The sequence below is a fragment of the Eretmochelys imbricata genome, chromosome 5, assembly GCF_965152235.1.
Source record: "Eretmochelys imbricata isolate rEreImb1 chromosome 5, rEreImb1.hap1, whole genome shotgun sequence".
Lineage (NCBI taxonomy): Eukaryota > Metazoa > Chordata > Testudines > Cheloniidae > Eretmochelys > Eretmochelys imbricata.
Genome location: NC_135576.1, coordinates 44,768,177 through 44,793,232, shown reverse-complemented (window position 1 = coordinate 44,793,232; position 25,056 = coordinate 44,768,177). Strand labels below are relative to the sequence as shown.

The window sequence follows — 25,056 nt, the reverse complement described above, 5'->3', positions numbered from 1 at the left end:
GTCAAACTGGACAGTCTCTACGTAAAAGAATAAATGCACAAATCAGATGTCAAGAATTATAACATTCATAAACCAGTCGGAGAACACTTCAATCTCTCTGGTCACTTGATTTTCAGACCTAAAAGTCGCAATATTACAACAAAAATACTTCAAAACCAGACTCCAACGAGAGACTGCTGAATTGGAATTAATTTGCAAACTGGATACAATTAACTTAGGCTTGAATAGAGACTGGGAGTGGACGGGTCATTACACAAAATAAAACTATTTCCCCATGTCTATACCCCTCCTCCCCCCAAAAACTGTTCCTCAGACATTCTTGTCAACTGCTGGAAATGGCCCACCTTGATTATCACTACAAAAGGCTTTCTCCCCCACCCCCCTGCTCTCCTGCTGGTATTAGCTCATCTTAAGTGATCACTCTCCTTACAGTGTGTATGATAACACCCATTGTTTCATGTTCTCTGTGTATATAAATCTCCCCACTGTATTTTCCACTGAATGCATCTAATGAAGTGAGCTGTAGCTCACGAAAGCTTATGCTCAAATAAATCTGCTAGTCTCTAAGGTTCCACAAGTACTCCTTTTCTTTTTGCGAATACAGACTAACATGATTGCTACTCTGAAACTGTTAAAAGAGGTATTCTTGACCTTTTCCGTTTATGGGGCTTATATTGCACTCTGTGTGCTCTGAAGCCGAGCAGCTGGTGTACCTCTTGCAGGGACAATCTGCATATCAGCTGTTCGGGGGTGTGAGCAAGAGGGGATTGAAGGGGAAACAAGGATGTGTGAAGGGGCAGGAGGCAGTTGAAGGGAGATGCAGGGGGCCGGATGGGATGGGGGGCAGGGGCAGTGGGTGCACGGCATGGTGGATAGGGCAATGCAGGGGAATCAGGGGGCAGGGGGAGAAATGAAGGGGGAAGGAGAGGAGGGATGGGGCAAGTGAGGAGGGGGCAGGGCAGGAGTTGAGTGTGGGTGGGACCATGAGCAGAAGAGGTGGACGGGAAGCTAGCCTCCCCTAGGGGAATTGTCACTTACCGCCCATATCTATAAGGTGTCACACACCCTACAGCATCGTCTAAGTGATATAAAAATATACACATTTCTTATGACAATTTACAAGAGAATACTTATTCTGTTGTAACAGATGTTACAGAATACTTTGTGCCACCCTGGAGTTTTGAGTAAATTCCTAAGAAAAAAGTCAGTGCACACATTCTCTCTCTCTCTCTCTCTCACAAAACCCTGTTTGGGTGCAGTTTGGCAACTGCAATATGAAAAGATAATCCCTTGAGAGATCACTATACTTCCAAATAATCAAATATATTCACTAGCTCCTCAGTCTTATGGATTTCAAGGACCTCAGCTGTTTGTCTGGACTCACCCTCTTATGTAGACGTTCTGCTTCCTCCTGATATGCAGCAAGCTGTTGTTTCCATTGTTTTACATTGGCAGTGGATTCCAGCAGAGCTGCTGTGAGCTTGGCATTGTTACCCTTAAGTGTGGCCAGTTCAGCCTCCCAGTGCTTGCTGATTGTCGAACTATAAACATAGAATAAGAACAATCATAATAATGCAAATCACCATAGCCTCATTTTTTTTTCTTTTTGGCTCTTCATTGCCGAAGTGCTGTCTTTCAGGAAACATTCAAAATACAGAAAATCAAGGACTAATTAAAAAAATCTCACTCCATTGAAAGCTTAAATGAGAAAGGTACCCAGGCTGGATTAGTTGCTCAAATAGTTCAAATTCTCAAAACACTTAAAATAGATTTCACCATGGAAAAGTATAATTACAAAACCCTTCAAAGTCCAATTTATCCTACCACAAATAGATGCTGAAGCCCAGGACTGCTTTCTAAAAGTAACTGCATGTGATTTAAAAAACATATTCAACATAATTCCTAATGATTTAAATATATATATATGCTTTCTATGTAACTGATCTTTTTTTAGCTTTAAATTTTTGAAATATATTTCAACATATTGATTTCAGAGAATGAGTACAGTGGTTTGGAGCTACAGTGTAGTCAGCCTAATTACAATATCTCTAGTACAGGAGTAAATCAAACCTGAAGAATACACTTAGGCATACATTCAAACATCCTGAATGTATTGGGAAGCTTCTCCTCCTAGGAAGTCCATCCTGGACCTCCTCGAGAATAACTTTATGGGGAATTAATATGTTTCCATAAATATGCATCCCTATTTCTAATGCTGCAATTCTGCTTTCCCGTCATCTGTAGATAATAAAAAATTAGGTACACTTCTCATGTACGTAACACTGTTCTCAACAGTATGAAAATCATGCATGTTTCTGTAACCTTTCCTTTAGGTGTTAAATAGGATAAAAGATGAGGCCTCAGTTCACATAGTAAAACGTCTCAGTGATTACTTCTCAGATTTCATTACAAGATAAAAAAATCTTGTGTGGAGTCTGATTACCAAATCTAAACTACCATAAAATTAATTACTATGACGTTAGCTACTTTTAAAGAATTATTTTTTTCCTGCACGAAGGAATTATGCAGATGGATACTACCTGGAATAAGGACAAGATAAAAATAAAGGTCCCTCTTAATCTTATTACCCTAGATGGAGATTAAGGCTATCCTTCACTAAGGGTAAATCTCTCCTGGGATGCAGCTGCCCTTCCTGCACCCACACAAGTGAATCAAGACCGAAAGGTTTATCCCACATTGGCTTCCCTGATCTACATTTATGGAGGTTAAATGTCCAAAGGTCTAAACAGGATTTTAAAACTTCAAATTCCACAGTTGTCTAAAACTAGAGTCCTTTTGACTTCCGTGCATCCGTATAAAAATGATTGATTTTTACCCAAATTATAAAAAGACCATTTGACATACCAGTATTTTTTAGCTTTGCTTTTCACATATGCTCTTCTATTCTAACCAACTAGTTTTAACATGACAATATAAAATAATGTAATAGTGACATTAATGATCAAACAGAAAGGAATATTTTAGATATTTCTCTTTGTGCTTCACTGTTAATGCCTGTAGCCAGAAAACAGCCCAGTTAATGGCTTAAATGGAAAGAATCAATTGTCTCAGTCCATTCCAATGGACAAATTTTCACATCACAAACACTATCACCATAACAATTACACTTTTGTCAGCAGCATCAGCAAAAGAGACCAAGGACTGAATAGGCAGAGAGCTTTTATCACTCTATCTCAGCCCTGGTCTACATTACAGAGTTAAGTCGAGGTAAAACAGCTTATGTTGACCTAATTCTGTAAGTGTCTACACGAAAATGCTGCTCCCACCGATGTAACTTACCCACTACACTGACTTAGGCCTGGTCTATGATACAGCGTTCGATCGATGCAAGGCAGCTTATGTCGACCTAACTCGTAAGCGGCTACACTAAAACGTCGCTCCCGCTGATGTAACATGCCCACTACACCGACCTACTAACTCCACGTCTGTGAGAGGCGTAGCACTTAGGTTGACATAGTTAGGTCGATGCAGTGTCAGTGTAAACACTGCATTGCTTACATTGACTTTAGTGGCCTCCAGGAGGTTTCCTACAATGCCCAAAATTCAGTCACCATTTTGAACTCCACAGCCCGGTGACCAGGTAGACAGCCCTCCCCTTTAAAGCCCTGCGAATTTTTGGAATTCCATTTCCTATTTGTTTGGCGTGGAGAGTTCACCTAGCAACTGCCCCACTGACCATGCTGACTGCCCACTGCTGACACACTTCTGCGTGGAGTACACAGGAGGTGGTGGATCTCCTGGGTCTGTGGGGAGAAGAGGGATCTGCAGCAGTGCCACATGAAAGCCAAGGAGCTGAGGCAGGTGTACCAGAAGGCAATGGAGCCTAACAGTTGCTGTGGTGCAGAGCTGCAGACATGCCACTTTTACAAAGAGCTGCATGCCATCTTTGGTGGAGCAGGAATCACAGGCCGCTGGAGTTAACAGTTAGGAGGAGGTGTTGGATGAGGAAGAGGAGGAGTATGGGGGACAGGCGACTGGGGGATCCAGTGGTGCAGCGATCCAGGACGTATTTTTGACTCCAGATCAGTCAAGCCAGTTCCTACAGTCCAGCATGGGCAAGCCTGATGCTGGGGAAGGAACCTCTGGTATGTGTACAGTTTGCTTTGATATTGCAGGGACACATCTGTTCATTTACTCTTTTGATCATGCTAGAAAAGGTAGTGAAATAACCAACAGAGGTAGATGCACTATCTGCTTCTTATTCCCCTGTAGAATTAGGCAGAGGGGGTCCTGCAGAACAGTTTGTTTATGTGCACCAGGATGCACCTTGAATTCCTAGAGATCTTGAAGAAACTTTTCTGAAGGTACACTGCAATCCTCTGCTGAAGGTTTCTAGGGAGGGCTGCCTTATTTTTTCTGCTGTGGTAGGACACTTTCCCATTCCACTCAGCAATTACTTAAGCAAGCATCACTGGAACACACAAGCTAGCTGCACATGGATCCAGTCTACAGCCAGACATGTGCAGGAGCTGTTCCCTTTCAGCCTCCATTACCTTCAGGAGTGAGATATCACCTAAAATCACCACTGCCTGTGGAAAATGGTGCCAGTATTCAGTTCAATTGCCCTATCTACATATACTCATACCCGTCCCCCTCATTGTCCCAACTCGCTCCCTCCCTCGCAGGCCATAGTCACCATGGCTGCTGGGACAGCCGCCATGCTCTATGAATCCCAAGGAGAAGTGAGAACATAGTGCTTGCAACTTGTGTGGATCAAGGGGAGTGAGTTCAATATACCATGTTTCCATTTATCCTGTGAATATATTCACTATAGTACCTCTGTGCATTGTATCTTTTGCAGCTGGAAATGTGGCCTTGAGGGTCTCTCCATCCACACCAGTGGAGCAGCTCAGTCAGATAAGGAGGAGAAGGTGCAGGATGACATGTTCTAAGAGATCATGCAAATCTCTGGTGCTGTGGACACCGAGCACAGGGCTTGGAGGATCACCCTTATGGACAGAATGGACAAGGATAGAGGGGAGAGAAGAAAAGCACAGGAAAAGGAGAGAGACATGCAGCAGGAGATTCTAGTGATTTTCAAGTGGCAAACAGACATGCTGGAGACTCTTGTTGACCTTCAGGTTCAAGAGAACCCGTGCTTACCTCCCCCTGCAGCCCATAGAGAATTGCATTCTGGGACCTCCCTTTACCCCCACCCACATTCCACATGGTGTCTATTATGGAAACATAATTCATTTGTATTAGTTCACAACATATGCTGGCTGGGGCTGACATAATTCACAGATAATAGCAATAGGCGCATTTACAATGTTATATTACTACACACACAACACTCATTATAAGGGTCATACTGGGTGGTGAAAAAACAATGCCAGGCACAGCACACTACAGCAACACACATTACTGGGACTTACTATTAAAATGGTCTTTCAAAGCTTCCCTGAGCTGTATAGCTCCACATCAAGCTCTTCTTATAGCCCTGGTATTTGGCTGCTCAAAATCAGCAGACAGCTGCTCCACCTTTGCCCTCCACCCTGGCAGAAACTTTCTCCCTTTTGATTCACAGATATTAAGAAGCACACAGCAGTTACCTATAACCATTGAGATACTTTTTTCAGTGAGATTTTTTCTAATCTCATGAGTAGACAGTCCCAGCAGCCTTTCAAATGGCCAAAGGAACATTCAACTGTCCTGCTGAGCCTGTAGTTGAAGTGCTCCTTGCAGCTGTTGAGGTGGCCAGCATACAGCTTCCTGAACCACGGGAGTAAGGGGTAGGCTGGGGGGGTATCCCAGGATCACTATTGGCATTTCAATACTCCCAATGGTAATCTTCTGGTCTGAAAAGGAAGTCCTTGCATGCCACTTTCTGAACAGGCCTGTGGTCTTAAAGATACATGCATCATGCACCTTCCCTCACCATCCCCACTGATGTCAGTAAAACATCCCCGTGATCCACCAGCACTTGCAATAGCATAGAAAAGTAGTCCTTTCTGTTGATGTACTCCGTGGCAAGGTGGCCTGTGCCAAAAATCGGGATAGGCATGCCATCTATCACCCCACCACAGTTCGGGAACCTCATTGCTGCAAAACTATCCATTATGTCCTGCTCGTTTCCCAGAGTCACAGTTCTTTGTAGCAGGATGTCATTAATGGGCCTGCACCCTTGCAACACAGCAATCCCCTGAGTGGATTTCCCAATTGATTCCCGACTGATGGTAGCAATCTAGCGTTGCCAGCTTCCACACTGCGATCGCCACTTGCTTCTCCATTGTCAGTGCAGCTCTCATTCTGGTGTCACTGTGGTGAAGGATTGTGGCAAGCTCCACAGACACATCCAGGAATGTAGTCTTGTGCATCCAAAAGTTCTGCAGCCACTGCTCGTCATCCCATACCTGCATAATGACGTGATCTCACCAGTCAGTGCTTGTTCCTGGGGCCCAGAATGGCACTCCACCGTCTGCAGCTGCTCCGTGAATGCCAACAACAACCTTGAATGGTTTCTCATAACACAAGAACTATGCAGCAGGTTTAAAACAAACAAAAGGAAGTATTTCTTCACACAACACACAGTCAACTTGTGGAACTCCTTACCAGAGGATTTTGTGAAGGCCAAGACTATAACAGGGTTCAAAAAAGAATTAGATACATTCATGGAGGATAGGTCCATCAATGGCTATTAGCCAGGGTGAGCAGGGATGGTGTCCCTAGTCTCCGTTTGCCAGAGTGGGGAATGAGTGACAGGGAATGGATCACTTGATGATTACCTGTTCTGTTCATTCCCTCTGGGGCACCTGGCATTGGCCACTGTCAGAAGACAGGATACTGGGCTAGATGGACCTTTGGTCTGACCCGGTATGGCCATTCTTATGTTCTATGTCCCACAGTAAGCTACACTCCAAGAAATTATCATGTTCCCTGTGGCTCCTCTGGCAGCTCCGCAAATACTGTAAGATCAGGTTTGCCATGCTCACAACACTCATCACAATAGTACAGAGCTGTGCAGGATCCATGCTTCTCACAGAGATGGCGGACACGCAGGCTTGCAGGGCTTTTGAAAAGAGGCACAAAAATTATGGGATGCAGACAAAATGGGATGGCAAAAACTGCATCCTGGGATATTGAAACCATGTACCCAGTCACCTGAACGTGAATCATTTGCCCCCATGAGGCACTGCAAACCCTTCCCAAAACACCCTGCACAAGATGGTGGCAAGTTGCACTGTGGGATAACTACCCATGGTGCACTACTCTCTGCATCAATGCAAGCGCTGCTAGTGAGAATGCACACCACTGACATTGGGAGCATAGCGTTGATATGCAAAAGTGACTTAGTTGATGTAACTTAGGTCAACTTAATTCTGTACTGTAGACTTGCCTTCACATAGAGTAAGTTCATCCAGGTTGGGGTTGAGATATATTGGCAGAGCACTATAGGGAAACTGCCGCTGCCTATTCTGTAGTTGCTTTTTGGATAAATAGAGAGCTTCAGCCTCCGGGAGCAATCAATATGGTATCATCCACAAGCCCTACATTAATATACAATACATGCAAAGGAAGGAAAACAACATCTAAGGTAGATACACATAGGTGACTGTATTAAAGTACACAGGCCAGTATGTACAATACCATAAACATACAGACTTGCACAATGTTGGAGTTATACAAATAACTAAATAAATATGAAAGCATGGACTGAAAATCATTTATCTTGCTCTGTGAATATTATTATGTATTTTGCCTGTTTTGTTTTTACAAGAGCAACAGCAACATTTAAAACCAAGTGCTCTCTGACCTGAAGAAAAGTGGGTTTGCCTGCAGGTTTACATGTGGTTTGAACATTGCCTATAATAAGCAGTAACTCATTCTGTGTCACTATTTCACCCATCATATTTCACCTTTTCTTATCCTATGCAGCCTACACTGCTGCAAACCTTACATATGAACTGGCTGACAGATTTTTAAAAGATGTTTATGCCATTCTAAACCTGCAGCTGAGGGGTGCTTGTGGGCAATTCAGTACATTCTATGCAATGCTTCTTAGCTTTAAACCTGCATTTCACTAATTACATATGGGTTCCCCCCTACAAAAAGTGAATAGTGTTGTTGTTTTAAATAAATCACCCACCTCCCTTCCAATCAGAATGTAGAAAAAAAATCCACTAGCATGGCATTTCAGGATCTAATCAACTAATTAGAAGCTTACAATTTAGAAATATCAACCCTCCCCCAACTGTTAGAGTAAAATGACTAAATTTTAAAACAATGAAAATCCTACTTTCAAAAGTATGAAGATTACAAGGGAAGGTTGTGACTCATTTCTTCCAGGGAAGGCAAGAGAACTAACTATTGAAAAAGAACTTCTCATTCTTTGCTTCTGTGGGTGATTGTTAGATTTACTTAACAGTGGTGACAGCAAAATCTATTAAGAACATGCTTAAGGAAGCCAGATCATTCATTTTAATAGGTATTACTTAATTATACATCATACACATATTTCCTCCCTTATGTCCTGATCCTGCAAACACTTATCCAGCTAAGTAACTTAATGCATACAAGCAGTCCCACTGAATTTAGCAGGACTAATCACATGAGTAAAATTGCTCAAATGTGTGTTTACGCTTGAGGCTTTGAGGTCCCTACCTCCTTATGAAAGAATTATATGTACAAGATTTTATACTAATGTATTATAGCACATGAAAGCTCTTTTTCCAAATAAATATACAGGCTAATCGAAGACTGGATTGATTATTTTATATTTTAACTTAATGCAGCATAGGTAAATAGATATATTTGTTTAACTTTGATATATCCATCTTAATACTAGGTAAACTTATGAATTATTAAGATTTCAGAAGGTTTCCACCTACTATAAATAATGATGCAAGTGTGATCTTTACTGAATGCATTTCACCTGTACTTTTGTATCACCCCCTCACCACCATGCCAAGTAAACAGCCTTGGCCTGTTTTATTACTGCTTGAACACTAGGATGTTGGCATTAAATATTCCTGAAGCATTCATTTTCTAGAAGATTAGATTCAGCAACAATTCTATTACTACCCTAGCTATTCAGATCTAAAATTTAGACATTGTCCCGAGAACTTTTTCTGTATTTAGAATGGGAATTTTCAATAGGGCTTCACCAATATGATTTCCCAAGCATATTCCCAGGCAATAGATTTATACAGTGGACTTGAACATTGTTATTTTAATGCAGACTTTCATAATACACTGTTCACAACACACACTGGTATTTCTATATAGGATTTTACTGTGCCTTCTGTAGATCTTTTAGATCTTTAGATCTTTTACAAAAAAACAACAGGCCATATTCTTCCTTAATTTGTCTAGTTTTATTTTTGATGATGCAGAATAACTTCAGAACTGTTTTGGTATTAGTACCTCCCCCTAATAAAATTTCACATCCTCTAACAAAACTATGACAATATGGTTATTATTTCAAATTTCTTTTCCTTTAGACATTACAAGATTTGAACATATTAGAAGTTATATACCTAACAGAATCAGGACCTGATTTAAATAACCAGCATCAAATTACTTTGTTCATTTTCTTAACAACCAGTGACATTTTGTGTAAAACTCTCCAGAATAACTCAATTATAGCCCAAAAATGCCCTCCAATAACAGTGCTGAAAATACAGGAATAACATCCACAAAAGAGAGTAAAATGTCAAACAAGACTCCAATGGAAGCCATTCAGACTGAGGTTCCCAACTACCAAAAGCATGCAGATCATATCTACACGTAAAGCAAGCTGGCATTAACTACGTGCTGACTGAACTGAGGACATACCCGGAGAAAACCAAAATTCCAGATTTCCCATGAAATAAAGTGGTTGACTAAACACAAAGGGTCAGAACCTCACATGGTGCAAACTGCCACGGCTCCACTGAAGTCAAGCTCCCGGTTTGAAGTAAATGAAGCAATGACAATTTATGTAGCCTGAAGATCAGCCCTGATATTGCACCAGTTTAACTAAAGGTATTATTTTAAATTGATTTAATCCAGAGCAAAACGCTGTTTGGATACCTATTTTGGGTAAACCAGGTTTATTTTGGATTAGTTTAAATCTGTTCGGAATCAGATGGCATTTACACCACAATGGCATTTACACCAGTTTAACTAAATTAGTCCACATTTGTAGACAACACCATAGTTAACTAATATCATGTCATTAGTCCCACAGGAAACATACATTCTTTGCATGCTCTGTGTGCATTCTCTAGTAGGATGGTAGGGCGTAAGCCAAGGCAGGGGCTACATGGATCCAACAGTTAGAAGTAACTACACAGGAAATGCAGAGATTGTTGCAGGCCAATAGGGTGGAATACTGATAATGGAGGAGATGCATGGCAGTCCTCCAGTTGATAATTGATGATACAGCAGGAAAATTTTCGGCCTAACGGATGGATTTCAGAAAACAGTGGAAGTCTGAAATTAGAAGATTATAATGGAAGAGACTTTTCAACCGTAACTATAGTAGTGCTACTTAGGGTTGCCACCTTTCTAATTGCTGGTAACCGGACCCCTAAAACCCCGCCCCCACCCCACCTCTCCCCCAAGGTCCCACCCCCTCTCTGCCTCTTCCCCCTGACCCCAGTCCTGCTCTGCCTCTTCTCTTGAGGCCCTATCCTCCTCCTCCCCCTCTTCCCCTAAAGTCCCACCTCCATCGCTCACTCCTCATCTCCTCCCCTCCCCACATTGCTTGCTGGATGGTCCTCACTTCCCTCCCCCATCCCTCCCCTCAGCTAGGCTCCCTCTGCTTTGGGGCTGGGTTGGGAGCTGCTGCAGCCTGACAAGGAGCCTGCCTGCAGGTAGGAGGCAGCTCCAGCTGAGTAGGGGCTGGCAAGGTTAATGACCTGGCGCCTTCCCCCACCCCATGGTAACTGGGCTTTCCAGTTGAAAACTGGGCACCTGCAACCCTAAATGGAACCCAGACACAGAAACCAAAAAACAGACTGTCCAGCTAAAACCCGGACAGGTGACAACCCTAGTGCTATAGCAATATGGTCTCCAGGCCTGTGGATAAAGAGGAAAACAGACCATAGAAGTATGCAATAATAAATGAGTGCTACTAGGATCAATTACAACATATATATACTGTAGATGTGTACAATATACAGAGGAATGCTTATGTACTGAATATAAAACCATGTTTATGCTATCATTTGCCTTCATGATCACAAACATCCGGAAGAGAAAGGATTTGAGTGTCCATTAGAAATCTATATGACACTTTCCTGGCTTTCTGGTGTAGATGTAGTGTAATCAGTTTAATATCAGACACATCTGCTATCTGAGAATCTTGCATTTCTCAAGGGGAGGGATTCTGAGTAATAGATTTTCTTCAATCTCTAACTTCTATGATTTATAATAATTTGATTGCAGTGGTGTTGTAGCTATGGTGGTCCCAGGATATTAGAGAGACAAGGTAGATGGGGTAATATATTTCATGGGACCAACTCCTGTTGGTAAGAGGATTTTAGTTGGGTTGTTAACCTTCCAGGATTGTCCTGGAGTCTCCAGGAATTAAAGATGAATCTTTAATTAAAGATTATGGCATGTGATGAAACCTCCAGGAACATGTCCAACCAAAATTGGCAACCCTAATTTTAGTGTCTAGCAAAGTCACTAATTTAAGTACTTTTCACAACGCAATCACTTTATGTCCGACTTCTCAGTCCTCATCCTCAGAGGAAACCAGCATAACACCATCAAAAGATGAGCCTGGAAGCTTAAATTCATAACTTTGCTAGACACTAAGGCTATGTTTACACTAGCACTTATGTTGGCAAAACTTATGTCACTTATGTCACAACTTATGTCATGTGAAAAAACACCGCCGCGCCCTCCCCCCTCCCCCCAGCAACATAAATTTCACCGTCTTAAGCGGTAGAGTGCACAACGCTATGTCGGCACCCGGCATTGGCCACTGTTGGAAAACATGACACTGGGCTAGATGGACCTTTCATCTGATCCAGTGTGGCCATTCTTATGGCAGCTTCTCCAACGGTGAGGTGGTTTTATGATGTCGACAGGAGAGCGCTCCCCCATCGGTATAGAGCAGCTACACGGGGGATCTTGCAGTGGCACAGCTGCATCAGTACAGCTGTGCCGCTGTAAGCTCGCCAGTGTAGACATGGTCTAAGAATCATGGACTGACTAGAGACACTTGATTTATGTCTTATTACAACAACCTATAACCCACTAAATCCCTTCCCATCCTGGCCTTTTTTCCCCTTCTTTCCCCCCTATGACTGGAGCAGTATTACTGTTCACTTCACCTTCAACGGTCCCTTGAAATATGCTGACTACTTATGCTAAACAGTCTGTTACACCTTGTATTGAGCTATGACACTCTGAGTACATTTCTCAGACCTGAAGAAGAGCTCTGTGTAAACTCGAAATCTTGTTTCACAACTTTGCTAGAGTCTAAAAATCAGACACTGAGTAGACACACTGGATTTATGGCTTATTACAACAATATATAGCCCACCAAATCCCCACCACAGCTATTTTTTTTCCTCATTTCCCCCCATGACTGGAGAGGCCATTTCACCTTCAGTGGTCCCTTGAAATGTGTTAACTACTTATGCTAAACAGTCTGTTCCACCTTGTATTTAGTTGTGACACTCTAAGGACTTGTCCACACTTGAAACATTACAGCTGCGCCCCTGTAGTGCTTCAGTGCAGACACTACTTACTCCGATGGGAGCAATTCTCCCGTTGGTGTAAGTAATCCACCTCCCTGAGAGGCATTAGCTAGATTGATGGAAAAATTCTTCTGTCGACCTAGTGTTGTCTACACCAGGAGTTAGGTCAGCGTAACTACATGTCTCAGGGTGTGGATTTTTCACACCCCTAAGACATGTAGCTATACGGATGCAAGTTCCTAGTGTAGACCAGGCCTGGGAAATGTACTCAGGGATGGTTTATACTGGGAATTTACATTGTTATAGCTATCTCTCTCAAGGGTGTGAAAAATCCACTCCCGGAGGGACGTAGCTATACCGACCTAACCCTCAGTGTAGACCAGGCCCGCCGAGGGTGGGGAGATATAGGGGACAACTGCCCAGGAGCCTGGGTGATTTTAAAGGGCCTAGGGACCCCCAGCCCTTTTAAATCACTCAGGCAGTCTGCAAGGCTCCTAGGCACGCGTGGGGTGGTACTGGTGACGACGAAGGCAGCTGGGCGGGCATGTGGAAGCCCTGGCCGTGCTGGAAGAGCGCCCATTGACTGTTCTGCCCTAGGGTCCAGAATTGCTGTCGGCGGGCCCGGTGTAGATAGAACTGGGTCAATGGAAGAATTCTTCCATTGACCTATGCCTGCTCTACACTACAGAGTTAGGTAGACATAAGCTGTCTTACATTGACCTAACTCTGAGTGTCAACACTAAAATTTTGCTCCCAGCAATGTAACTCGCCCACTATACCAACTTAATAACTCTACCTCTGCGAGAGGTGTAGCGCTTAAATAGGTGTAGTTAGGTTGACACAGGGTCACTATAGACACTGCATTGCTTACATTGACTGTTGCTGACTTTCAGAAATTGTCCCACAATGTTCCATGAGGGGGAAGGGGGTCCCAAAGCTCAGGCTTCTGCCTGAACTCAAACATCTACATTGCAATTAAACAGCCTCTTAGTACAAGCCTGAGTCAGCTGGCACCAGCCAGCCGTGGGTTTTTAATTTAGACATACCCTGTGTAAGCTCAAAAGCTTTCCTCTCTTACAAACAGAAGTTGGTCCAATAAAATATATTACCTCACCCACTTTGTCTTTCTCATAATTTGACAGTCAGTACAAAGCATGTAAAAACAACTGCTTATTTTCACTGTTTGGAAATAACCTTGATTCTCTTGCTTAATATCAAAGTAGATTCCACTGATCTTCTTTTTAGGCAACATGAACAATTAACATTGAGCCTGTCCTCATTCTTGTTGGGTATTAGTATTATAATTTAAGCAAATCACTAAGCAATAGCTTTGCTATCTGTCCATCTGTGACCCGAATACAGCGCCAGAGGCTATAAATGCATGATTATTTTTTTCTGCAAACTAGGTCACTTAAGGAATATTAATCCTGAATGCTCAAATCACCATATTTAGTTGTTTTTGGCAAAATAAATAAATAAATAAAAATTGCTGCATTTAAAGTGAAGGATATTCCAATAGATGCCTTCAACATGTTAGAATACAAAAGATGGCCTAAGTAACAGATATTTTCTATATTTCAAGTCCGTAGAGATTAATCATTTGGTTTGCTGAACTATGTATATAGCAGGGGTGGCCAGACTGGCTTGTTAGCATGTGGCTCTTTTACAATTTAAGTGCAGCTTGTGGAGCCCTACCCCCAAAACAGCTTGAGTCATGCCTTCCCAGGCACATCCTCCCTCTTACTCTCAGCGGCCTCTCCCTGCAGCTCCCAGGTGTTAGCTCTGTGTGTCTTTTTGTTAGTTGCTCCTCAAATTCTTTTTTGGCCTGCTTAATTATACTTTATGATAGACCCAGGCCACTTGTGTACAGCAGAGTAGTCCTGTTGGTATCCAGGAAGTGGGCGGGCAGAGCCTCCCCAGGCCTAAGGGGAGGATCCACAGGTCCGGGAGGGAGCCTGGTGGAATCATGTGACCGAGTGGGGCCAGTAAACCCTTGCAAAATCTGGGGGGGCATGTGACACCCCCCCATATCACCACTAGCTTCCACTCAGTGGGCAGGGGGTCTTGGAGCTTCAGCCCGCAGGGCGTGCCTGCCAGGGCTTCAGCAGGAGTATGGCTGAAGCCCTGTGCCCGGGTAGGTGCCTCCCATGGGGCTGAAGCCCCGAGCGGTGCACCCCAGCTCTTGAACTTTTGAAGACAATTATATGCGGCTCAGAGGGTCAGTAAGTTTTGTCACCCCTGGTATATACCAAGATAATATCAAAGTTTTGCTTTAAGTTTTGCTTCAAAATGGCCACTATGATTTTAATATCATTTTTATAGAACCACACTTGTTTGTGTCAATTTACAGAGTAATTACGTATTTCCCTGCCCCAATAAGTTTATAATCTAAACCAAATAATATAAAGCAACGGACAAGTACGATGGGAGAAAGAATATAAGAATGACGGTTTCATTACATTTTTTTTCTTTTTTAAACCATGAGATAAGCTTTGGTTATATACTCATCTTGCTGGCTACTGGTTACTTCCTTCCTGTCTATTGTTGTGATTAAGTAGACACTGTACACAAAGGAGATCATATTGGATATTGACTGAAGTTATTGACTAATTGAAAAATTTAACAAAATATGCCCTCTTTAAAGATATGACCAAGAGATAAACAGAGAACTTGCTTCAGGTTTAACACTTTAAACAAGGCCAGCCAAAGACTAATTAACTTTCAAAAGGATCCTTATTCTTAATTAGAGCATTCAAAGGAATCTTTAGCACAGGAAGATAGTTCCCGGTGGATTGGGGGAGGGGGAAGAGGAGAAGGGAACCTTAACTCTGAAAGATTTGTTCTTCCCTCTGGACTAAGGAGTATTTATATTAAGTCAATGGAGCTATGCCAGTGTGAAATGGAGAAATACATTTGTGAATCAGGCCCCAAATTTCAGATTTGATCAGAGGAAAAAAGATAAAGGAAGTGTTTTAAGAATGTCTTGATTACACACAGGTTAAGGACAGAGAGACTTATCTATTGTACCGTTTAAAGAAAAGCAGCAATGGCAGCTAAATGGACTAAAGTCATTGGGCATGACCTTATCGGAGGTTCTTTTCTTTTTGACAAAATATAGAAGATTGGTCTCATTTCAGGAAGTATGTCTTCACGTGGAAGTTTTCTAGACAGTAACAAACTTTTGTACACTGGACAATAAATGGGGAGTATCAAAAACTTGTGACTCAGGATGCTAGACAATACATGAAAGGACACTGAAATAGGGTGAAAACACATTCTTTCTGAAGGAGAGTATCTAGGGCAACTTGATGATTCAGAGTAGGTTCCTTGGCCAACGGGGTATTGAGAATCAAAAGCAGGCAAGCTCCTGGGGCCACTAAGGTAATCTGAGCACTTTAGACTCACCCTCAGACATGCTTCTTGAATCAAGTGGAATGGAAGAGAAGGCATGAAAGAATCGGTTACTGTGGTTATGTTTTTTCCCATGTTTGGTGCAGTATATGATATTTACTGTTAAGCTCAGGGAACAGCAGAGTTGCACAATCTCCTCCCCATTCAATGGCAGAGATAAAACACAAAGTCTTTTGGGCAAGCGGATCAGGGTGGGTATTTGTGGGACTATTTCAGGCTTCTCTTGCAAGGGCTTTTGATATTCAGACTTACTATTTTCATTTGCATTTAGCATTTGACACATTAAATGCATAATTAGTGCACAAGATCTACTGTCATTTCACATGCTGACAATAACATAACTTTATTCCATTAAGGAAGCAAAAGCTACATGAGATCATGGTAAATTTAATTAAGCCTAGTTATATCTCCCCTGATAACTATGCAATTTAAAGTCAGTAGCTTAAATAGATAGCCCAAACCTATTCTTTCTACTGAGCTGTTAAAAGACACTAACAAGTAAATGTTAAGGGATGTGAAACAAACAGGATTAGCAATGACCTGACTCACAGTGTTCAACCCTCACAAAGCCAACATAACTCAATACAGGTTTTCAACACCCCGTGAGTTCAGATACTGACAATTGTACCATTTTACATCAGGATTTTACACTAGACTAAAACTATCAAATTAGTTTCACTTAAACCAAATCTGAGTCTAGGAAAAAGGCTCCTAGGGGTCAAACTTTCACTTTTGCATGCAAAGATACAAGCTTCCTTGGTAGAGAACAGTGGTTCTGAAATTATCGTCTATGGACAATTTCTGATCAGCAGAGACTTTCTTGCGTTCCCCACAATAACATGCTTTAAAAGAGAGAGAGTGTGTGAGAGAGAGAGAAATGGAGTGGTAATGGGAAGGTGGTCCATGAGAGGATTTATAAAAGCCTGGTTTGTGCCCTTTGTTTCCTCCCTGACTTTGTCTTCCATACACAGTTGGGTACTACTTTTTTAAACCTATTTACAGTAATATTGTGGACAATATGAAATAAGCAAGGTAACTGATACTTTACATAACCAGTGCTGGATCTTCATTCATTGGACTCCGATAGTGTCTAGTTTAATTTGATCCCTAGCCAAATGAAGGACCTTTAAGTGAAGTTGCAGGTCCTGAAGTATCTTAGATTTCTGTTAGCACCTTTTTGGAATGAATGAACTTGGCAGAGGCCTAGGCATCTTTATCTGTAAACTACAGAATGAAATAGCTGAGCAAGAGGAGTATGTTCAACAGTCTACTGAAATAATAGTTTCAAAAAAACATTTAAACTTTTGCCAGTTTATATCATTCATCTCTTGAAGTAAGTCATGGGAAACAGACTGGGTGGCAAATAGCCATCTGTACTTTTTGGATGGTTTGTAAGTTTTGGGCAAGGTGAAATGATACTTTTAATCGAGAAGAGGATCTTCAGACCCCCCCAGCCATAGCCTCCAAAGCCTTGCCCACACTAACCTTTTTTTCCTAAAAGAATTTTCCACGATTGCTACTACTGTCTTAGCTTCACTGGTGAGATCACTATTGTAGGGGGGAAAAAATAAGCTCTGGCCGGTGGCAGCATTTTAACCCCCAGTAACCAACATTGTAGTTAAAAATGCCAGAAAAAAATCCCCAAGTAACAGAACTCAGGGAACTTAAAACCATCTTTCTCCAACTGTACTCAACATGAGCTCACTAAGGACTTGGGCCACATGTCAAGAAAGCGGACTTGGCCCACATGTCAATACGCAAGCCTCTGGCAAGCATGACTTGACAATTCTACAGGATATATACTGTTACTCATTTTATTTTTAAAATTTGAAACTTGAGGCTGAATAAAGTGAAACAGCTCTCTGGCCTGATCAATTAGACTTAAGTTTATACTGACATGATGAGTCTACTTACATTTCACTCACCATTTTTAACTATGGAAAAGGAGAATAAGATCTCATTTCTGTTATGGGAAGATTTTATTTGATAATCTATCCAATTGCATAGTTTATTTTGAGCTTTAGAAACATTTCAGGGTTAGCTTCCTTTGACTGACCCACACTGGCTTAATCAAATCACACGGTTTTCACTTGATTTGAATTTCATAAGATTCTTTCCAATTCTCACACCGCAGTCACATCCTCTACAAAAACACCTTGCAGGATATCACAATCCTTTGAATTTAAATAATTTAAAAAATTGGGTGTGTCATGACAGAATGATGGAACACCATTATCACACATCAAGTGATCATCTTGTTTCTTCCTTAAACTGGACAAGATTTGCAATGATAGCAACTCTAGTAACAAAGTTCATTATAATGAATGGCCTGATAACAGAACCTTGTATATGTGTATTGGAAAGAGGTCAAAAGTATCCTGGACATTTTATTTTGTCCTCTTCATTCTTTGAAGTGTGCTGGCTTTTCTCATTTGGACACATGTTTAAGAGAAACAAAGCCTCAAGGTTTTATTGACTAAATGGCTCAGGTGGTTGATAAGAAGTTGTACAGCCTTTCACCTCTAGATTATCAGTTTGAATCCAATGCGCATTGCTACAAACCAAAAGTTGCTGGCATCTGATGGCTCTATGGTGATCACTGTAAAATTAGTTTGGTGGTCCAATGGTACTATTTGGCAACCTAGATTACAGTCTCAGCAAACAGAGGCAGAAATAGAGCTACCTTTTAACCTCTAGACTCTAAGGATTTTTCAGGTTATATGATTCAGAAGGAGTATGAAATCTTATTTGGCAATATTACCCATTGCCACTAGCATTTATGGTGATGTTGACAGAACCCAAAGAGACAAATTTTCTGAGGTCAAGGTTTACTGGCATCTTTAGCACTGTTAAGATCCTGAAAGCCTCTCAAAATCTTGAAATTTATGTCCAAAGAAGGGAGCTATTCATAGGTACTGGAATTAGGGGTGCTGCTGCTAATCCCATGGTTTGAAGTGGTTTTCATCATATACAGGATTTACAGTTTTGTTAAATGGCTCTCAGCACCCTCACTAACAAATTGTTCCAGCACCCCTGGAGCTGTTGCCCTTAACTGTAAACCCCCCCCGCCCCCCACCACCGAAGCTAAATCTTCTCTCAAGATGATCAGAGAGGATGGGATAGAGAAGTGACTCTCATCTAACACCAGCTAATAAAAAGTCCATCTCCATGCTCATTTCCATCTGTATACCTGCTCCTAAACCCAAACTACAACACAGTTTTAGGAAAAGAGATAACATCACTGAACTTCCATTTCAAGGGGCTTCTGTTTGCCATGCTGTGACAAAAAATAATTATCCTGAGCAATAATGTTGCCCATAAGCTACACCCCATCATTAAAACTTACATTCAAATTCACATTTAAACTAGACCATTATGGGACATAACCAGAAAGACAGACAACTGACTCCTCTGGTCTGTTTGTTGTAATCCCCTCTTCTCATTTTATATTTCAAATTGTAACCTCTATGGTCTCGTTACACTGACCTCACACTTGGTAAGGCAACTCTCATCTTTTCATGTATTTATACCTGCTTCTGTGTTTTCCACTCCATGCAGCTGATGAAGTGGGTTCTAGCCTACGAAAGCTTATGCCCAAATAAATTTGTTCATCTCTAAGGTGCCACAAGGACTCCTCATGGTTTTTGCTTCTTGGAGCAGGGACTGTCTTTTTGTTATGTGTGTGAATAATGGTGCCCTGATCCTTGACTGGGACCTCTAGACACTATACTCTAATTCTTGCTCTGTATGTGAGTAAAATGAGTTTAAAACATATGCTGGACACATCATATGGATTAATACTGGATGGTTATGGTCAATTACAATTTTTAATGTCACTATTACATGCAGGCTTTGGAAGCTTCTTTATACTGAACTCTGATATTTTGGAACTGGAATTATTCTGGGGAAGTTCTCTCACCTGTGTTATACAGAAGATCAGACTAGCACTAGATGATCACAGTAGTCCCTCTAGCTTTGGAATCTATGAATTTGTGTTTATAGTGAAGTGGAAATTCAAAGTTGTTTTAACCCATTTCAGTGAACTTTTACTCTTTGCTTTTTAGGGGCAAATCCAGCCTGCTCCTCCAGGTAGAGCCCCCTTTTAGAGCAAAACCAAATAGGTAGCGGGAGAGAGCATACAAGGTATAGGTGAGCCAGAGGATGGCAAAAGTGGGTTTGGAGGATCTGTCGCTACATAGATTCCTCCTATCCAATAAGGCTCAGTGGTGACTACTTCTACTTGGGTTGGAGTACCCTTCATGGAGTGGCTCCATATGCTAGAGGTGGGAAGGAGCCAAGTTCCTACACAAACATGTAGGATGTCAATTATAAAAGTTTGTCATTCATCTTTAATACAGCTGTACTATCTGCATACACAGCACAGTTCTATTTCACTCCAATGAATAGATTATCATCTTTAGAAGCTACAATATTGCACATTTATAAACATACAGATCCCAGTAAAAAATAAAATCTGATTAGCGTACTTGTAACAGTGATGATAAAAGTTGTAAATGACAATAGCTAAAAGAAAATTAATATTTTCTTACAGGAGGAAAAATAATTCTGCCTTAACGCTGTTTCATAAAGTTTTGCATAAAGTTTAAGTAAATTCGAATGAAGTAATGCTGTGACAATCCCAGTTAGTAAGAACTTTGCAACAACAAAACACAGTATTCAACTGAGGAGGCTACCATAAGGCACAAATAAATGCCTGATCCTCTAAAGAGAACTATGTGGATGGATGAAAGCCCCATTCAGTGGGGCTCTGTGTAAGTACAGGGGTCTGACTGAGCAGTTCTCTTTGCAGTTCCCCAAAGAATTTATTATATCAGTTAGACTCTTCTGCAATAGCACATCTTCAAATTTGGGGGTGGGGAAGATCTTTAGGAATCCTTTAATTAATCTGACAAAAATAACAGATTCCATAGAGTACCATGAAATAAACTCTGTGTGGGCCTTTTGAATGAGATTGTTAAAAGCAAGCCGTCTGCTTTGTGTGAACGTTTAAGATCTCATGGGCTTTCATGTTATAACAGGAGTTTTTCCTAACGCACTAGGATATACTTTCTCCTCCTTTACTGTGATGCAAAGTGATCTCCTGGTATTAAAAAGTGCTATAGAGATGCCAGATATTATATCCTGAATTTCAGATGCATTTTAAAGGCAAAGTAACATCTTGATGAAGTTGAGTGTTTATTTGACTCATCAAACCACCAAACAACTCAAAAATGATTTCAGTAGTTCCAATAATTTAATGTTCTTTTTAAAAGCTTTGCGCTTTTTTTCCCTCCAAAAATTTGGAGGACTCTTAAATGCGGGCATCAGCACCATCATGAAATTAAAGTGTCTCTTTAAGTCTAGTTTTTAATGTAAGATCGATCAAAGATAAGTCATTCTGCCAAACTGCCCAGGCCAACACACATGTAGAGACTTGGACTGGATTCTCCAGCCCAGTACAGCTGCTTTACAGCTTCAGGCAACCAGAGGCACTGACTTTGTCAATTCCCGGGGGGTGCTTGCCCCCTCCATCCTTTCCCCCAAGGCCCTGCCCCCACCCCACCCTGCTTCTTCCTGCCCCTGCTCCACCCCTGCCCTGCCTCTTCCCACCCACCTCCTCCCATGCATGCACCCTGCCCTTGCTCCACACCACTAAACAGCTGATAGTGGTGGGTGGGAGATGCTGATCGGTGGGCGGGAGGTGCTGGGGGGGAAGGAGAAGGAGCTGATCTGCGGGGTGCTCCAGCCCCGGAACACTCATGGAGTTGGCGCTTGTGCAGGCAGTCCAAAGTTGCACAGGGGAACTCTACTGCTACAAAGTTGGCCGAGGCAATAGAATCAGCTCCTGTGCTCGTCTCCCCCTCACCTCAGGTGTAGAAGGAGATAAAGTGGTGTTCCAGGGCAGAAGAGCATTCAGCAATACCATGTCTGATCTCCCACTGGCTTATAGTCACTGAAAGACTTCACAGCAGAGGTATAAGATAGAGTTTCTCAACAGACCTAACTTATACCATGCTGGGGCGGGGGCGCGTGCAGGATTGGGAGCTGCAATCAACTGCTGACAGCCCCTCTGCAGAGTTCAGAATTCAGCTCACCCTATTTAATTTAAAAGAAAAGAATTCTTAGTTTAAGGTAAATAATTTAGAAGTTATACGTGAAGGATTCTACAAACACTGCCAAAGAGGAAACTTCCAACTAAGAAACTTGTTCTGACACAAATACAGTTGTTTAGAAATAATGTGGTAGGCTGGGGGGGTGGGGGGGCACAGAGCTTCTGAAAATAACAGCATTTTATTACTGAACAAAACACTTCATGAATTTCCTAAACACAATTTGGGTGAATCCATGATTGATAATTCACCATGAGAATTGAGAGACTCATCAACAGCTATTAAGATCTGAAGTTCACTGTGGTATAAGCTTTGGTGTGAGATGTACTGGGTAATGATAACTTCACTTGCTCCATACATAATAGGGCCCTTATAAACTCCAATTGTGGTAAAAACAAACAAACAAACAAACTTTTCAACCCTAATTATTGCAGCAGGTGGTGATGATTAATGCGGATCTCTAGACTAGTCTATCGAAGTGCAGGGCATGTCCCTCCTCTGGGGTACATTAGTGTACAAAGAATTAGTTGAAGGGGGTGGGAAAATGTCTAATTGAAAATGGTTAAGCTTTTAACAGCTTATTTAAGAAGTGAGGAGTGGGAGCATAATTGCTTTCATTTCTCTGAAGTGGCTCAGCTTTCAGAAGTCCGGAAAAACTGCTCTAGATTCAAAAAGCAGTTCCAGTAGGTCAGCCACCCTTTAAGTTTCAGAAACACAATACAGCACGACAATAGTCACCAACCACTCCAGGAATGCAAGTGAAATAAAGAGACACAAAAATTCCAAACTGACAATATTGTCGGAGATATCTGCTCAGAAATTTTGACCGTGTTTGTAGGAGACTCTGAGATTTATAGTACATAACTAAACCTCCTTGATTCCAGCAAAATCATCATAATCATTGTGATTCTAAGGTTCAACAGAGGACTCCTGAACAGTAAAAGATACCTACTATCCTCAAATAAAGTCAGTGTTAGTTGCCTAAAAAGAGCAATCCGTACAGTGGTTGGCATTTTAAAAGTCATTATTTGCCATTAGTTACCTACCATATGAAATATCACAACCCCCCTTTCTTTACTATAAGAAATAACTATGGCATCTGCTGGCAAATACCGACTATTAAAAAAAATGGCATTCATTGAAGTTTACATGATGTGTGCTAGACTGGCATGAAAGAAGCTTATATGGAGAACAAAGTCCTCCACTCGCCTTTTGAAAAAAGGTAAAACAAAAACAAAGAAAAAACAAGATACAAAGTATATGGGGGAAGATACAAGCTTCTAAGACTCAGTTTTGGTCAGCTGACCCAGGCCCAAGCTGGAAGCACTGTGGGTAATATTAAAGGAGCTAAGGTGGGCATATCCAACATTAGAATGCAAGGCCATGTTATTTACTGTACTGAGCCTTAACCTCATTAAACCATACTTAGGAAACAGCTATTTGTAGGGTTGCTAGATCTCCCTCTGCACCAGCAGCTTACGGGAAATTTTAAAGGGAACGTTTTCAAATATAGCAATTTCCAGTACACTTAATTCACTGTCTGAAGACATGTATTCTGACCTCCAGGCCAGGCTGAACATTTCGCAGCTAGAATACTGTACATTGAAGGAACTACTTGTGCTCCTAGACACAAAATTTAAAGGATTGAAATGCTTTCCCAGAATACACATTGAAACTTTGAGAACTCATCTTTCCACGTAAAATTGTTCTGTGACCAGAAAGGAGAACCTCATTAATACACCAAAGCACAAATTAAAAAGTGGTCTATGTTCAGGTAGCTTCCCTGTCAATCTTCGGGAAGGAATAATTGACAGAAGAATTCTAATTAAAATAAACTACTCTCTGCTTGTAGTCGCTTTTCTTGATACATTCCTTTTGAGTTACACCAACCTAGGTTTCCTTAGACATACTTACACTCACATTTGAATTTGGGCCCTGATCTCTGAAATACTTCATGTTGTTTCTTTAAAAACAGCAGGATTCTAGCCAAACATAGCAAAGACGAGCAGCAAAGTAGAATTATGTATTGTAGGAACTTGAGAGGAATAGGAGAATGGACAAACTGCAGTGGATATACTTGAGGCAAAGGGATAAAACAACAAGGGAAAATGAAGAGCCTGCAGGGGGAGGGGAAAACCACTTATTTTAAGAAATGTGCATACACCAAACCTCCCCCCAACTTTATTTTGCATGACAGCCTCAGTTTTATATAAAGCCCAACGAGGCTTGAACCTGGTTCCTGGATGACTGATCAGTACTCTAGCAACCAGAGAGGATTCTTCAGTCAAATATGAATTTTTAAAAATATTAAAAAGGTGCAGTGCGAATCCATTAGCCCAGCTGTGATGAACATGCAAGTCTGCATTTAGTACTACATGAATCTAGTGCTGACCATAACAAGAATAAAGCTGTTTGTTTTTTTTTCAAAAAAGTTTATTGTGCATGTGCAGTAACAGATTTTCAAGTGTGAAACCTGACAGTCTTGTCTTTGCAAAACTTGACGCGCACTAAATGCACACCACTTTAAAATCAGTTTTCAGCATAAATTACTTGAAAGCTGGTTTGGAGCCCATGGACTCTGGGGACTTGAAGAGTTTGTTAGGTACTGTTGCACTGTCCTTTACTGCTGATTATACTAATCTCCTTTGTGAAGCACTTTGAGATGTGCTGATGAAAAAGCACTATATAAAACAGCTAGGTATTATTATTAAAGAACATTAGATGGAGGTTTTAGAGGCATCAGACCTTGGCTAAATCAGACAACCGGAAATTAGGAGATGAATTTATCTTCTATGTATTCATAAAAAGTCAAAACCAACACCAAATTAACCTTGAGATTATCCTGGATAAATAAAAGATAGTGAAGCAGTTATTTTGTA

The 25,056-nt window shown here is 41.4% G+C and overlaps 1 protein-coding gene across 1 annotated transcript in view; it reads right to left on the bottom strand.

Annotated features, from left to right (window-relative positions):
* The window catches only part of HOMER1 (homer scaffold protein 1), a 106,451-nt gene that overhangs the window by 29,401 nt on the left and 51,994 nt on the right, over positions 1-25,056 (bottom strand). The window contains exon 6 of the mRNA XM_077816305.1: positions 1,385-1,541. Coding sequence (XP_077672431.1) covers positions 1,385-1,541 — 157 coding nt within the window. The remainder of the gene's footprint in view (positions 1-1,384; positions 1,542-25,056) is intronic.